We start from the raw sequence: 15,736 nt of genomic DNA on the forward strand, positions 1-15,736 counted from the left end.
TTTTCCTATACGGACACTCCTTTTCCCACACGGACTCCCCCTTTTCCCACACGGACACTCCAGCTCGGCCGTGCTGGGGGTGGCGCGGGGGGCGCTGAGGGAGCTGTGCGCGCGCCCGCCCGCGGCCCCGCCATTAGCCCAAAGTAGGTCACGGCCCGCGCGCGCGCGCTCACGTGACGGCCCCGCGCGCGCTGCCCCCCGCGCCGCGTGACCGGCGGGCGGGGCCGGGGGCACCGTGAGGGGAGCGGGGTCGTGTCCTTGTCCTTGTCGCTGTCCCTGTCCTTCCCTCACGGACCCGGCGGTGCCTCCTCCGGCACCGCGGCCAGCGCTCTGCAGGTGTCGGGGTGCCCGGGCCCCCGCCCCGCGGTGCTCGGGACGCGGTCCAAACCGGCCTCTGCCCGTGGGGCTCCGGCTGAGCAAGCCCCGAGCCCGCCCCGCAGCAGCCATCGGTGTCCCTGGGTGCTCGGGGACCCCGGCTGGGACGGTCCAGGGCCGTGATAAGGACCCTTGAGTATAAAGATTTTTCGACTTTAAAACGGCCTTGTAGATTGTCTTTGCTAAAGAAAATAATCACACTAAAAATAAAATAAAAAAAAATCTTATGGCACATTAACCACTGGGTACTTGGTTTGAAAAGAATTGGATTTTTCATACAACTGATCCCAGTGATGGAAACAACCATGGGAAATATAAATATTGGTTGAGATAATTTTTTTTAATAGGGCAGCCATCAAGATATTTTCAATACAAAAACTAAGCAGCTGCATAGTCTTTCATAAGCCATAAAATAGACATTTTATGGGTGAATGCTAAGCTAAGAACACATGCCAGAAATTGGAAAATGGAGAAATTCAGGTACTGTATCATTAGCTCTGTTTTGTCTTGGTTGACTTTACCTGGTGTGCACCATGTGGGGTCAGCCAGTGGTCAAAACAGCACAAAGGAATTAGCGGCCACCTTTGGAAAAGTGTAGCAAGTAAAAATCAGTAATTTGTGTGTACAGACAACAACGTGGTGTCCTGACAGCCTGGAATTTAGGTTAATTGGGATGAAATCTGCCTGTGTAGCATGGCTGGAGTTAAATTACCGTTCCTGTTGTGTGAGACTGAAAATTACAGCTCCAATACCCTGCTCAGGTACTCTGCTCAGCTTTGCTGGCTGGTCTGTAAATCAGGAAGAGTTATTTTGGTTTTGCATCCAGGAAATTCCCATCTCCTATGTGTTGGGAATGCAGGGTCTGTAACTACACACAGTGCTCAGAGAGGCTTCCTTTTGTTCCACATTTGCACTGATCTACCTATAATTTACCCCATTCGGTGAAGCAGTGAAGGTTTCCTGTCCTTCTGTGGGGTTGAAAATGCTGTTTCTTTCTGTTGAGTTGGGTCAATAATCATAAAAACACAAGTAGTTTAGCATCCACCAGAAACTAATCTTGTTACTGGCGTTTCCCAGTATCCCCATTACTTTTCCATCTTCTGTTCTATTTACTCTTCTTTGCTGCTTATCGTATCTCCTAAATGTAAATCGTATCTCTATTTTTCTTTAGACAGCAGAGAAGAAACATTCTGTACCACATCTGCATATGGATTGGCAATCTCCCTAATCTTTGTGTCACTCATCTGTACCTCTGTAATTAAAGGTTTCCACTACCCAGCAATTTGGCCGTCTGAGGCAACGTTGGTACGTGTGCAGTCATTTAATAATCCACAGCTTTTTTCCTTGCTTGGGTGACACCTAAAACTCCTGTGCTGCTGCTATCACACCCCTGCTCCAGTTGTGAACCATGTGGCATCTGTGGCATCCCAAGATTCTCCCAAGCCCTGCTCAGCCGTCCCCTGAGTCTCTTCTGTCACTTGTCTCTGGTTCTGCAGGGCCTGATGGTCACAATCCCCAGACTTCATGTTTTTGGTTGTGCCAGTGCAGTTTTATTGATTTGAGTGTACTTTGGACTTCCATCAGCTTGTTTTAGGCAGTTCATTTAACAAGACACCTAATAATAGATGATAGAATTATAGAATCTCCTGATTTGGAAGGGACTGACAAGGATCATTGAGTCCAACCCCTCTGCACAGACACCCCAACAATCCCACCCTGTGCATCCTGAGAGAATTGTCCAAAGGCTCCTGGAGCTCTGGCAGCCTTGGGGCTGGGCCAGTTCCCTGGGGAGCCTGGGCAGTGCCCAGCACCTTCTGGGGGAAGAACCTTTTCCTGATATCCAGCCTAACTAACCCTCCCTGACACAGCTCCAGCTGTTCCTGAGTCCTGTTCCCGGTCACACATGTAAAAGATACAGTAGATACACAAGGGGAGAACATAACTGTTCCTCAGGCAGCTTATATTTCTAAATACTGGGCAGTTTATGCACATAACTTATCTTTATTTGCTTCTAGAGAATATTTATGATTATTTATATTTGTTGATGGTTAAAAGCTGACTTTTGAAGAAAGAGTCACAAATAAACACAGATGGTAAAACTTTGCAAAATGTGATCCAAAAAAAACCCAAATGAGGATAAGGGAGATACAGATGCCCACAGGCACCTGAAGGGTGAAGTTACTCTGGGCCTAATGCAGTTCTTGCACAGCCTGCATGGGCTGAAGGCCAGAGCAGATGGAAAGTCATCCGTGCTTGAATGAGGATCGTGGTGAGTGGGGAGGAAAGTCCCACTTGAGCAAAAACGGGGCCTGGGAGTCTTAGTGGATGACAAGTTGACCATGAGCTGGCAATGTGCCCTGGGGGGCAGTGGGATCCTGGGGTGCTTTAGGAAGAGTGTGACCTCTCCCTGTACTCGACCCTGATAGGCACATCTGCAATGTTGGTTCTCATCCTGGCTTGCTCAGGACAAGAGAGACAAGGAGCTGCTGGAGAAGGTCCAGCACAGGCCCAAAGATGGTTTGGGGTCAGGAGCATCTCTTACAAGAAGAGTCTGAAGGGAGCTGGGCCTCTTTGGTCTGGAGAAGACTGAGAGGGGATCTCATCAATGCCTATAAGTATCTCCAAGGCAGGTGCCAGGAGGATGGGTCCAGACACATCCTCCTGGCACCTGCCTTGGTGGTGCCCAGTGACAGGATGAGGAAAAATGGCCTTAAACTAAAACACAAAATGTTTCACCTCAGTGTGAGGAAAGCTTCTTTCCACGGAGGGTGGCAGAGCCCTGGAACAGCTGCTCAGGGAGGCTGTGGAGTCTCCCTCTCTGGAGATGTTCCAAACCCACCTGGACACGTTCCTGTGCCACCTGCCCCGGGTGCCCCTGCCCGGGCAGGGAGTGGGACTGGCTGATCTCCAGGGGTCCCTTCCAGCCCGGAGGATTCTGTGAGGCGGTGAGAGCCCGGCTCGTGCTGGTGACAGCGCTGTCACCCCAGGGTGACCCCTGGCAGAGAGGCAGGGGGAGCTCGGTGGGAGACGCGCGCAGAGCCCACGGCCGGTTCCCTTAGATACGGCTGGGACCCGCCGTGCCCCGCAGCCCGGCCCCCTCACACCGCGGCAGCGCCGGGTCCCGCTGCCCGGGGGGAGCCGCCGCGCTCGGATGCCCCGAGCGGGGTCAAACGTTCAGGCTCATTAACATGTCATTAACACATTCCTCCCGGTTACCGGGGAGGCGCTGCGGCCCGCGGGGGGTTCGGGGCGGGTGTCCCGGGGTGCCACCCCGGTACCGGCCGCACGCGTGCCGGGGCGGGGCGTACGGGGGGCGGGGCCGCTACCGGGGAGGGGCGTGGCCGGCGCGCCAATGGCGGGGCCGCTCTCGGGCGTGACGTCAGCGGCGGCGGCGGCTGCACGTGGGCGCGGGGCGGGCGGGCGCAGAGCGGCGCAGAGCGGGCGGCGGGAGCGGCGGCGGCGGCGGAGCAGCTGCGCGGCGGAGGGGCCTGACCCGCGCCCGGTCCGCGCCCTGTCCCGCGGCCCCAGCGCCCCTCGCCACCGGCGCTCGGCCCGGCCCCACGCCCGGCTCACCCGCGCCGCGACAGCGGCTACAGCAAGGGGGAAGGAACCGCTCGCCGCGCAGCTGCCCCCTCCCCGCCGCCGCGGGCAGCCCCCACCGACCATGTCGCGGCCGCTCCCGCTGAACCCCCCGTTCCTGCCGCCCACCTACGGCGTGCTGAAGTCCCTGCTGGAAAACCCGCTCAAGCTGCCGCTCGCTCACGAAGACGGTGAGGCTTCCCTGGGACCCCTCGCAGTGCGCCCCGGTCCCGCTGTCACTCGGGGCCGCCCCACGGCTTTCCCTTTCTCCCGTCCCTCGGCGGCCCCCCCGCCCCGGGTGCTCCCCCGGCGATGGAGCCCCGGGACGCCTCGCTCGGGGCGCTCTGCGGGAGCGGCGGCCGCCCCGGCTCCATCTAACGGGACGCGCTCCGTGCTCCCATCGCCGGCCCCGGTGGATGGACGCCAAGGGCGCTCGGTGCCTCGGGGAAAGGGGGCCGGCATCCCTATCCCAGGCCCCACAACAAACCGCTCCCGGCCCCGCGTCCCCCGGTTCACCGGGAGAAAGTTGTGGTTTCCCCGGGAAGGGAGGCCGCTCGCGAATACCCGTACCGCGTATGGCGAGCGGATCGAGCGCGCACGAAAAGCAGAAACCCAGGGAAGGTCTCGCAGTTCTGCCTCCTCGTCTTTCCGAGTTCCACTGCCAAGCGACTCGCAGGATTTCACCGGGGCTGTTGTATGAGGTTAAAAATAAAATGCTGCGAAGGCTTGGTAGCTGACAGGAAGCTTTAGGAGTTCAGATCCTTGCAGATCTTGCAGAGAAATCAGGCGTTTCCCTTCCAAAACATGCATTGAAATCACTGGGGGCTGTAGAAATGAGGAAGCCTCAGTTAAGCTTTTTTTTTTTTTTACTTCTACCTTTGAATATTTTGTTGTGTCTTCTGCACATCAAAACTGTGTTCTGTCAGCCTTTGCCACTGTATGTTAGTAACATTTAGAAGTGCAGAATTTGAGGACTATTTTGCTTGTGCCAGGGCTAACAAGATTGGGATCTTAGTTTAGAAGAATCATAGGATCCCAGGGATTTCAGGCTAAGACTGTCCCTTTTCAACAGAATATATCAATGGCTTCCAGTTTGCTGGAATACTTAAATGTTCACTTTTAAGTCTGTTGAGTACTTTTTGATGCTAACATTCAAAGCTGTGCATGGAGTGGAACTGTTAACTAAAAACAAAGGGCAATTTCAAAAATGTGGTTGGTTCCCACAAAAGTGCTCAGTGACATGACCCCTCAATTCTCTTCCAAGCAGAGTGAGTCAAAGGAGTTACTTTTTGAAGAGAATATTCCTTTCTTACATCTGAGAGTAGAGTAGAAATAATGGAAGTAGTAGTAGTTCATGTTTTAATTACTGAATTCTTACATGTTTATGTGTTTTTGTTTAAGCATTCGGTAAAGAAAAAGACAAAGAGAAGAAGTTAGATGATGACAGCACTGGTACCACAGTCCCTCAGTCGGCTTTCTTGGGTCCAACATTATGGGACAAGACACTGCCGTATGATGGAGACACTTTCCAGTTGGAATACATGGACCTGGAAGAATTCCTCTCAGAAAATGGCATTCCACCCAGCCCAAACCAGCACGAGCCTAGCCCACACCAGTCAGGTCTCCAGCAAGCTACCTCAGCATCACCTTCTGTCATGGACCTCAGCAGCAGGGCTTCTACTTCAGTCCACCCAGGCATGGTGTCGCAGAACTGCATGCAGAGCCCGGTCAGACCAGGTAAATCAGCCCTCAGAACTCCCCTGTGGAATCTGGCATGAACCCCTCCTCCCCACTGTAAATCACTGCTTCTCCCTGTGCAGCTGCCAGGCAGCTTAGAGCCCAGAGGATTCCTGTCACTCACACCCCAGCAAATAAAAACAAGAGCTCCAGTTATCACTAAGCTGCTCCACCAGGATTTTTGTTTAAATTATTGAAGGAAAGCTCTGGGAATTCCATGGAAACTTGGCTATCTTAGTTGGTATTTTAGCTGTTAGCAAGTAAAAAGACCACAGACAGAATGGCATAGATGGCACAGTGTTAAAAGAGCAGGGAAAAGGACTGTGAAAGAGAATATTCCTTCAGCCAATATTTGATGTGAGACGCAGGAGTGGGCAGTTACTCTGGAGTTAAAGGTTAATGCTTCTTACTTGAAATTTTGGCCGTAATCTTACTCTCTACTGAGCAAAGTAAAATTTGCCACAGGAACTGAGTTTTGGAACAACATTATAATCTTGCTTAAATTGGCATAAACTGAGTGTAACTCTGACCTGAGTTCATAACTTGCATCTGTAGTCACCTTACGCTTAAGAAAACACCATGGAGTCCAAGGCCTGGTTGCAATGCACAATTCCAGCCTGTCTGATGTCAGTGGAAGTCTTTTATTATTTTATTAGCACTTGAGATCATCCCTTTAGAGACACCAGTTCGAATCCAGAGTAACTCCTCTGGCTTGACACCAGCATGGCTGAGATCATGGGCAGTGGAAGAGTGTCAACATTGAAGTTTGGGAAACATGGAGCTTTGCCTTTTTCCTTAAAAAAAAATACAGAGTGACTTATTTATTGTGCTCTTCTGCTCACATGAGGTGTGCTGGAGCAAAGTGTGCTCTTGGCAGCAGGAAACCACTCCTCTCCCTTCTGCTTGATCGTTTGCCATGCTCAGTGTGCGAAGTCATTGTCAGAATCATCTGATAAGGAGGCTAAATAAATAAATAGAGAGGCAAAAGTTGTGGAGCAGGATGAAATAGAAATGTCTTATAAGTCTGCAACATTCCTATCTTGTTAAAAAGAAAATATTCCCAAAAGCTCCCCAAACCTGTCAGCATACTCCTTGGCCCCCCCATCAGAACTGTGTGTTTAGTCATGGATTTCATTTACTTACTTTTACTTTGTGTGGATTTGACTTTGCTTTGTGTTTCAGTTTCAAGGCTTTTCATGGTTAACTAATAACTTATAAGGGTGTCCAAAGTTAAAATATATTTGGAGTAGGCAAGAGCAGAACATGAAACCCATTGCTTTTTCTGAGCCAGCTTTAAAAATAGTGCATATGTGCTACATCGTTTTTTGTCACTTGTGCACGCACAAAATTAAAAGCAGATAATCTGTCCCCATTCTCTCTGTTTTTCAGAGGAGCCTAGTAGTGAGCCAGGCTTTTAATGATCACCTGTCAGAATTTATTTGTAATCAGCTATCTGTGTGACTTTTCAACTCATTGATTTTTTTCAGTTTATCCTGAGCCCTTTGCAGCTTGGGATTACAAACTTATCTCACAGTGCACTTTTTTACTGTTGTAAAGGACATTATGTCTCTTGGGGTAGGATAAAACATCTAAATTTGCAGGTATTTTTCCCAACACCATCTTGCCTTAACAAGAATAGATATTTTCATTAAATGTTTTGGTGTTTTGTTTTTTTTTTTTTTAAGGGAGCTCATTTCAGTTCTTAAATAATATTTTCTTGTCCCCCATTGCAGATAGGAAGTGCGGCTTCATTAACTGAAGTCTGGTTTATCATCAGGTTGTTGAAATTTTTATGTGCTGTCATGTGAAAACCTTTCTTTGACAATCAGTACTGAAGAGAAGACCATCTCACAGTTTAGCATTCGAGCAAGTTTGAGAATATAAGAGCATAAATTTTTTTTTACAATTTAGTAAAAGTAAAAACATTTAAGAGTTATCATAAAAGGGCCAAGGCAAATGTGCTGCTTTGAAATAGGGAGGTAAATGTTCAAATCATTGTAATGGAGCCTGTTGCTTAATATATCTTAGAGCATTTAAAATAGATTTTTAGAATTTTCACATAAAGAAAGGTTTTTAGTTGGTGTGAGCTAGCATTCCAGTATAGTGTTGTGATTTGTGTTACGGTAATAAAGCAAAGAACAAGTCGTAGTATACTTCCAATATCAATAATATACTTCCAATTTCAATACAGATTAATTCCATGTGATCCTACTACCTCCAGGAAAAGTGACTGTTTTAGGTGATAGTAATTCTAGAATATTCAGTGGTGTGTTTTCTGAGTTCTGCCTTGCAGTGGGCGCCTGTTTGAGCGTGTGGGGCCAGAGGGAGGGTCCGGCCCTGTGCTGCTCCTGTCCCTCTGGGTTGGCACCGGGCTCACGTGCAGGTGGTGACAGCTGCCAGCCTGGCTGTGCCCTGCCGGGGGGGACATCCCTGGGGGGACACATCCCCCTGCACGTGGAGCCTCTGGGACTCAGGGGATGGTCCATGGGAGAGCAGCATGAGGAGATATAATTGTGTGCGTGTGTTCCAGCACAAGCCTCATCTGTCTGTAGGAGTGAGTGGTGCTGCCCAAACGTGTTTTGTGCCGTGTCTGGAAGAGATCAGGAGATCTGCACTGGCATTCCCTGAGTGTCATCAGGCTCAGCAAAGCTCTGCTGACCCTGACTGTGGACGTGACGTTACCAAAATCCTCACGGATTTACTTTCTCCCTGCTAAAAAATGTAATGGCAACAAAAAGGATTCTGTATTTTCAGCTCAGATTGTCTGGTTGATGGAAAGATGTTTAGGCTCATCAGTTTATCATCTGCAAAGAACAGAGCCACCACCTACTTCCCATACATTTCTGCTCAGGGAATATAGTTACAGAAATTTCTGGCTTTGTTTTGATGAGGGACACAGGATAATGACTTGCAAGAGTGAAACCATGTATTTATCTTTCACAGTGCTGATTTTGTTAATAAAAAATAGTATTTTAATTTATTTTTAGCATTGCAGACCAACATTCAGTGTCATGGGTAGATGCATTTAAAACTCCTGTTTTGTGTTGGTATTGGATGCTGGCAGGTTGGTTGAAATCTGTGGTCTCCTCAGAAAAAGGTTTTCAGATTTTTATGAAGCTTTCAGAGTAACCCATTACTGCAAACACACTTTTGTGGTTCTTCGTGTTGTACACGTTATGTAGTCTTGCAGTGGAACGTCAATCTCCATTTTTAAATGCAGAGTCCTTAAGGAAATTTGGAGTAATTTTTAGCTGTTTGTATGCAAAGGGAGGATGTATATTTTGCAAGTAACTAGTTGGTTGTTTTCACCTGGCTCTTTGCCCCGTGTAGCCCTGATGGAGCTGGTTGGGGCAGGTACTGTAAAGGGTTTGAAAGGTGTGAATTAGAGAAGCATCAGCTAGATCTGGCAGAGAATACTAACTAGAAGGTTTTTGGGATTTTGTGGTTTAGATCTGAATTTTCTGTTTGCCACCAAAAAGCCTTGGATGTGGGGCTGTGTCACAGTGATAACCAGGTGTTGTTTCTGCCTTGCTCCAAAGGAGAACAGGGCTGTTGGGGGCTCTGAGAGAGCTCCCTCTTTGTGTTCTCTGATGATGGTCTTCTGTCTGTGTTGCCTGCATGGCTGGGTGCCTTAGATTACTTGCCAAAGATTGTTTAATTAAAGAAAAAAAAACAAAACAAGCTTTGTAATCCACTGCAGAAATATACCTATGTGCAATATCTGCAAAAAAGTAAAATTAGGGGCACATTAACCAAAAAGCTGAGAATTGTTTCCATGTGAAGTGCACTTACACCTCCCACCCCCCCAAAGATTTTTATGAAGTGCTGTGGTGTATTTGCTCAGTCCAGATACTCTGTCTAGAGCACAGTATCCATTACCTCTGGCTTCTTGGGCAGGCACGGAGCTGCAGTGACTGACAGCAGGCACCGTTGGGTGGGTTTCAGTGCTTTTGGAGCTGGTGTTTGTGCCGGGCACCGCAGCCAGCTGGGAGAGGCCGTTCTTGCTCCGTGCCTTCACTGCAGGGCACCCCAAAGGGTGTGTGTGCAGCACTCCCTGGATTGCAGCCTTCCTTCCCCTGCCTTCCATAACGGGCTCTCCTCCTCCAGCACAGCTTGGCAGAGCCAAGGGCAGCATTCCCAGCTGCCAGCCTGTGCGTGGAATCCTCTCCTGAGCTTTAATCATTGTTTACAAGCCGTCCCCGCGCGTTGCAGGAACCCCTTCTCTCCTGAGGCCGAGGGCTCTCGGCGGGAACTTCCCGACCTTTGGCCTCCCACGTGAGGGTGGCAATGAGCAGCTCCAGCATGGCCGGGCTGGTACCGGAGCTGCGCTTCACATTGAGCCTCACGTGAGGCCGGGCTGCCTGCAGGACCATGTGCTCCAGGCACGTGTGCCTGCCCTGTGCCGCCCGGCTCAGCCCAGCCCAGCGCAGCCCAGCCCGGCTCCGCTGCTGCCGCCGCCCCGATGGGAGCGCTGCGCCGCCGCTCCGCTGCCGCGGCAGTGCGATCCGCGGGCAAACCTCGCTGAACTGCTCTCCGGATCAAAGGAGGATGCGAAATATATTCAGGCAAATATTAAAAATAGCCTGTCACATGATAACGGGGGGGGGGGAAAAAGTGCTGAACGCACAGGCTTGTTAATGCTGGAAGCAAGAACACTGTGTCTCCTTCAAGAGAGCTAATTTTAATATTCGCAGTTAAATGTTGATTATTGGTTAAATAATTGCTTGACAGCGTGAAAGAACTTGAAGTTAGTTCGGAGTTCAAACATTAAACAGCGTGAAATAATCTTGGGTGTACAGGGAGAGGTCCTTGTGCAAGGAAGGGCTATCCAGACTTAGGAAGAAAGCACAGGGAAGACCTAGGATTGGGGGTTTTTTTGCTCCTCTAAAGATATTTCAAGGATGTCTGGAGTGTCAGGCTTGTTACAATTAATTAGAAAAGTACAATATATTTTTCAGAGCTTTGCTTCCCGTCTCAAAGTGCATTGCAGAGCGATTGGTTCTCAGTGCAGTGATCTGATTTTTTTAAGGAGCGAGTACACCCTGAAGTCTTTCATAAAACAATATATTATAGTCAGGAGAGAAGACCTCATCAGGAGACGTATACAAAGACACCACTATTGTCTGATTAGATGAAGCTACTAGGAAACACATTAAATTGTTCAAGCTCTACATATTTTTATGACAGCAAATTGGCAATTGTGGAAGCTGCAGTGGCCAGATTCTGCCAATTAATCTCAGCAATAAGTACTTTGCTCCTCATGTGGTCTCCCTGATTTCTCTGTTGCTCAGCAGGTAGGCAGCTTGTTGACTGCTCTCCGTCACCTCCCAGGTGGAGCAGCAAAATGTCACCATTCACTCTCTTGTCATTCATCTTTCTGGAATTTTTTTAAGGGGGGTAACAGCTCTCAGTGGCCAGTGGAATTTTCACAGGATGAAAGGACTTAGTCACCATCAGTGAAAAGGACTTTATGCATTATGAAATCATTTGGTTGCCTGGCAGTACACTATGGAGGTGTTTAGTATTTATATCATGCAAAACTTGAGCATCGGTTTCTTTTTTTTCCCCTTTTGTTTAGTCTTTCTTTCATAACAAATAAAATATATTTTCAATATTTTGTCTGAATTTCACAGAAGACTGGTGATCAAAAAAGAATATTTCAGCTAAGTTATTTTCAACAAAAACTGTGGGTTGATCTTAAGTAGATAATAAAAGCTCTGTAAAAAACCATTTACTTAAACCTCAAATCTATTCCACTTAATGGACTAAGTTATACATAATCACTTGGTATAGAAAATGAGTGTAAAATGCACAACTGTGTCAAAATGAATTTATGGCAAATGGGTTTTTGCAGCTTGTATAATTTTTTTTAAAAGCGAACAAATGGTGACAAAGAAGCTCTATGTTTATCACAAAGCTGAATTTGGTCCTGAGAGCTTGAGAGTTGCAGTATGGAGAGCTAACACAGGTGTGTAAGGCAGCATGTGTTGCAACATTTCTTTTCTTTTTTTTTTCTTTTATTCTGGTGCTCTTCATAGCACTTCAGCTTTGCATGACTGAGTTGCTATCCATCAAGTTTTAAACAAATGCAAAATACTGTTCAGCCTCTCACATTTCTAACACGCCTCAAGCTGTGGAACAGTTCTGTTTCCCTGTCCCATTCTCTCAACTAAGTTTTGGCAGGGCTAAATTTGGGCCAGATTTTTGTTGTGCACCCTCCAACACCATTGCTTAGCTCCTCTGGTGTGGCAAGCTCTTGCTTCAGGGTTCTCTGCTCAACATGGAGAGAAGCAGCTCTAGCTCTTCGTCCCACTGGCATTATTCTCTTGTTCATATTACTTGCAATTTAATGAAAACAGGCACTGAGCATCTTGGAGCTCTTTGTTTTGGTGTATGGCTGTTGTAGGAGGAAATAAAAAAATCAAATTGCATTAGGGTTCTAGAAAACTCAGCTCCTTGTTAACTGGAACACAAATGTAGATTGCTGCTCAAAACAGGAACCCACAGATGAGTTCATTAATATGTGTTTCCTACAAGCAAAAGCAACAGTGAACTGGTGCAATAACTCACCTGTAACCAATTGTTATCCTTAAATATGTAGTTATAAAGCAGAGAGGCAAAAATACAGAGTTTGGTGAAGATTTGTTGAAGATGGAGAAAGAATGGTTTAAAAAAAGCATTCTTTTCCAATTAGCCTTAGGGAGCTCAGCTTGCTGTAAATTCTTTGTTCTGGAACATGGCTATGGACAATAGGTCAAAGATTAAGTAATTCGTTACAGAACTGGTTGGTTCTCCTGAATTTAATAAACGAATGAACAGGGTTCTCTGTCCACAGCAAGATCAATTAATTTGTGTGGCAATGACTGGATCTTAAGTTCTATTTAAAGCACTTGCAAGGCCTTCCTGCTAACATAATGTCTATGTGACTACTGCTGCCTTTGAGGTGAGCTGGTCATGCAGCACTCATGGCACAGGTGAAAGCACTCCAACAGAAATTAAATGTGGAGAGGAAGTAAACTGTAAATTGCATGTGGAAAAAATGGAGGAACAGTAATGTGAAACTTCAAAACACACAGTACTGCAGAAATGTGTTTAATGGAGCAATCAATATTTTTAGGACAGCAAGCTTATTGAAATACCAGCACCAAACCTTCTTGTAGAAGACCAAGGCTGCAGAACGTAAAGCACAGGCTCAAGGCTTGCGCTGAAGCAAAAATGGCTTAAAACAATTCAGTCATTTTTACCAACTCGCCATTGCAGCTTTTGGAAATTTGTCTTATTCCACCAATAAATCTGTTTAAAAAAAACCAGCTGTGTTACTAAGTTATTAAGTAGGAACTGAGCACTGAAACCCAAATCCTCCTCCTCATCACAACAGAGAGGGTTAAACTGAATTTGAAGGGCCCTGCAGCAATCAGCCCTCAACTGCTGCCTCTCTTTGTGCTGCATAGTGGAAATCTGGATGTTGGTGACATCTGCAGTCCCTGCAGCTGTGGCCCTTGATTGGGGCACTGGCCCTTCTAGGCACGGAACTCCTGCAGCATTTGCTTGCTGTGAGAGATGAACATTGGGATATTGTTTTGTTACCATTTTTCTATGAAAACAAACCAAACATGCCAGGCGCGTATGGCCTCTTGCCTGTTCCTGCTTGGTGGTTTTTGATTATATTGTCGGATTTTAACCAAATGTATTAAGAAAGTTGGGATTTTGAAGAAATGATTACAGTCCTAAAATTTCATGAAAATAAATGAGTGGATGTATGATGGCATATAGGATGGGAATGTGTTGCTGAGCATGAAGAATAATGCAAATGTGCATTTTCTATATCAGAAAAGGTAAATAAGACCTTTAAAATGCCTGATCTGTGTGAAATGCTTTTAGAAAAGCTGACACCCTTTTAGACACCATGAAATGTCAATTCACTTTGAGAAAAGAATCTGCAAGAAACCAAATTTAATTGGTTTAGTGTGTGTTGGAGGGAGAGGAGTCAAACTTTTTCAGCCATTCTTCTTCCTTGGAACTCCTCAGCTTCTCAGGTTTTGTGATTAGGTGGGACTCTGGTGTTTCATTTATAAAGAGAGTTTAGAAAAGGAGCTGTCAGCTTTGTAAGCAAGATCTTGAAAGTTCTGATCCCATGCAATGGAATGGTCTTGATCCTCTCCAAAGCCAAGCACAGTTATTTTACTGAAAAAATGTCTCAGCTTTATGCATCCTTGCTGTATCCTTTCCCAGAGTCACCCCAGCTCTGCTGCCTCGTTTGAAACTCCCTTGCAGTGATCCAAGTTCAGATTTGATGTCTCTTATCACAATTATTGCAGTGTCACACGCGGGTGGGTGTCCGAGCGACCTTGTGCGCGCATCGCGCCGCTCGTCCCGCCCTGCACACCGAGCTGTGGCACAGGGAGCCGCCTCTGATCTGGGACATTTTCCACCCTGCCACCGGGGTCTGGGCTGCAGCGAGGCCAGGAGTCAGAGAGGAGCAGAGGAGAGTGAGAGTGGGCTAAAAATGTTGAGGGATCAAAGAGGAAAAGTAGGTCGTGGCAGGGTATGTGCGCTGGGAGGAGGGCTGGGGGAGCACAAGCGAGGAGGAAGATTTGTTTTGCTATTGGCTTTTCAAAGTTGTGCAATTTAAGAATTGGATTAACCTGATATGACTTTGTTTTTCTGCCACATTAGATATGTTGAGTTTCTTGGCATTGTGAATTGTACAGTACATTTTGTGCTGTAAAATATGGGTGTGTCAGGATAGAGCTGTAGTGACACAAGCTGCTCTCGGTGTAATGCAGCGGTGCTCGCTGGACTTCCCTGCTCTTTCTGCCCCAGTACATCCTTGGTAGGGCATTTACAAACCTGAGAGAACCTCTCTGTGTCCCTGCAATCTGTTTCCAGCACAGCATGAAGATATTTTAGTACCATTTCTGGTACAGTAGCATTTACCTGAGTTCTAAGAATCTGTTTGGTCTGGCTGTGGCATATGCAATATTAAATGTCTCTAAAAAAGAAAAACTGTTTAAAAATACACTAAAGAGTTTCTTCCTGCTTCCTCAAGATTAAGTTGGAGAAAGTTTATTGGGAAAGGCTGCAAATTTTTTTGTCTGCCTCTGCCTTTTTTTTCGAAGAGTGAAAAAGCAGATACAGATCTGAAATAACTGCAGGTGCTGAGCTCACTGTTGTTTGAAGTATAGTACAGCAGCATATCAATGTCAAAGTAAAATTTTCACACTAGTATGTTTGCTCAATGGTTTTGTCTTTTTGTTTTTGTTTAATTTTTGGTGCTGCATTCATCCTGAGGTAATTTGATCTGGTGTGTCCTTTTTATACACTGGGCTTGCCCTGTGAGACAGCCCAATTCTCTCAGCTTAGTGCTGGGTGAGGGTGGAGTACTAAAAAAGGGTGGACAGAATCACAACCCTGTCCAACTGGGTGATCACTGATCTGATTAATAAAGAATGTGAAGACTTTGGCAAGTGAAACTACACATACCTTGGGGCACTGTTGTTTTAATTCCTGCTCTGGTTTTCCAGACTTTTCCAGGAACTTGAGGCACCCAAGCAGGTCAGTCATGAGGGACTGACCATAGCATGGCCTTTATGCCCTCTGTATCAAGAGCTGTACACTGAAAACTGAGGAGTTATATCTCAGCCCATGGTGAAGATTGATTCTCTTGGAAGAGAAGAGCATAAATAACAGATCAGGTTAATAAATCACATATCTAGATTGTGTCATGATCCTCAGCCATGTGTTGTTAATGTGTGTTACTCTGCTAACTCATAAAGGCAAAAAGCCACAGGGCTTGCTCACCAGGTGAAGGTGTTTCTGGAGTGATAGAACATTCTTTGAATTGTTTCTGAAGTGATAGAGCATTTTTTGACACCAATTGATTAAAAGGGAGCAGGAAGCTGACCTTGTGAGCACCTGCATCACTCAACTCTATACTTACATGAGAGAATTAGAGAAGAGTGCAGCATATTTAATGTTAACCTGCATATCTGCCTTCTGAGGAGGTTAAACCACTAGCCTTCAGTAAGACATGTGGGACAGCTGT

At 46.9% G+C, this 15,736-nt stretch overlaps 1 protein-coding gene across 1 annotated transcript in view; it reads left to right on the forward strand.

The window, feature by feature from the left end:
* The first annotated feature begins 3,955 nt into the window (after positions 1–3,955).
* HLF (HLF transcription factor, PAR bZIP family member) overlaps positions 3,956–15,736 on the forward strand; it is a 32,009-nt gene continuing 20,228 nt past the window's right edge. Inside the window, exons 1-2 of the mRNA XM_058817099.1 lie at positions 3,956–4,145; positions 5,356–5,691. Of these exons, the coding sequence (XP_058673082.1) occupies positions 4,040–4,145; positions 5,356–5,691 (442 nt within the window). The 5' untranslated portion in view covers positions 3,956–4,039. The remainder of the gene's footprint in view (positions 4,146–5,355; positions 5,692–15,736) is intronic.

This window comes from Ammospiza caudacuta, chromosome 19, assembly GCF_027887145.1.
Source record: "Ammospiza caudacuta isolate bAmmCau1 chromosome 19, bAmmCau1.pri, whole genome shotgun sequence".
NCBI classification, from domain to species: Eukaryota; Metazoa; Chordata; class Aves; order Passeriformes; family Passerellidae; genus Ammospiza; species Ammospiza caudacuta.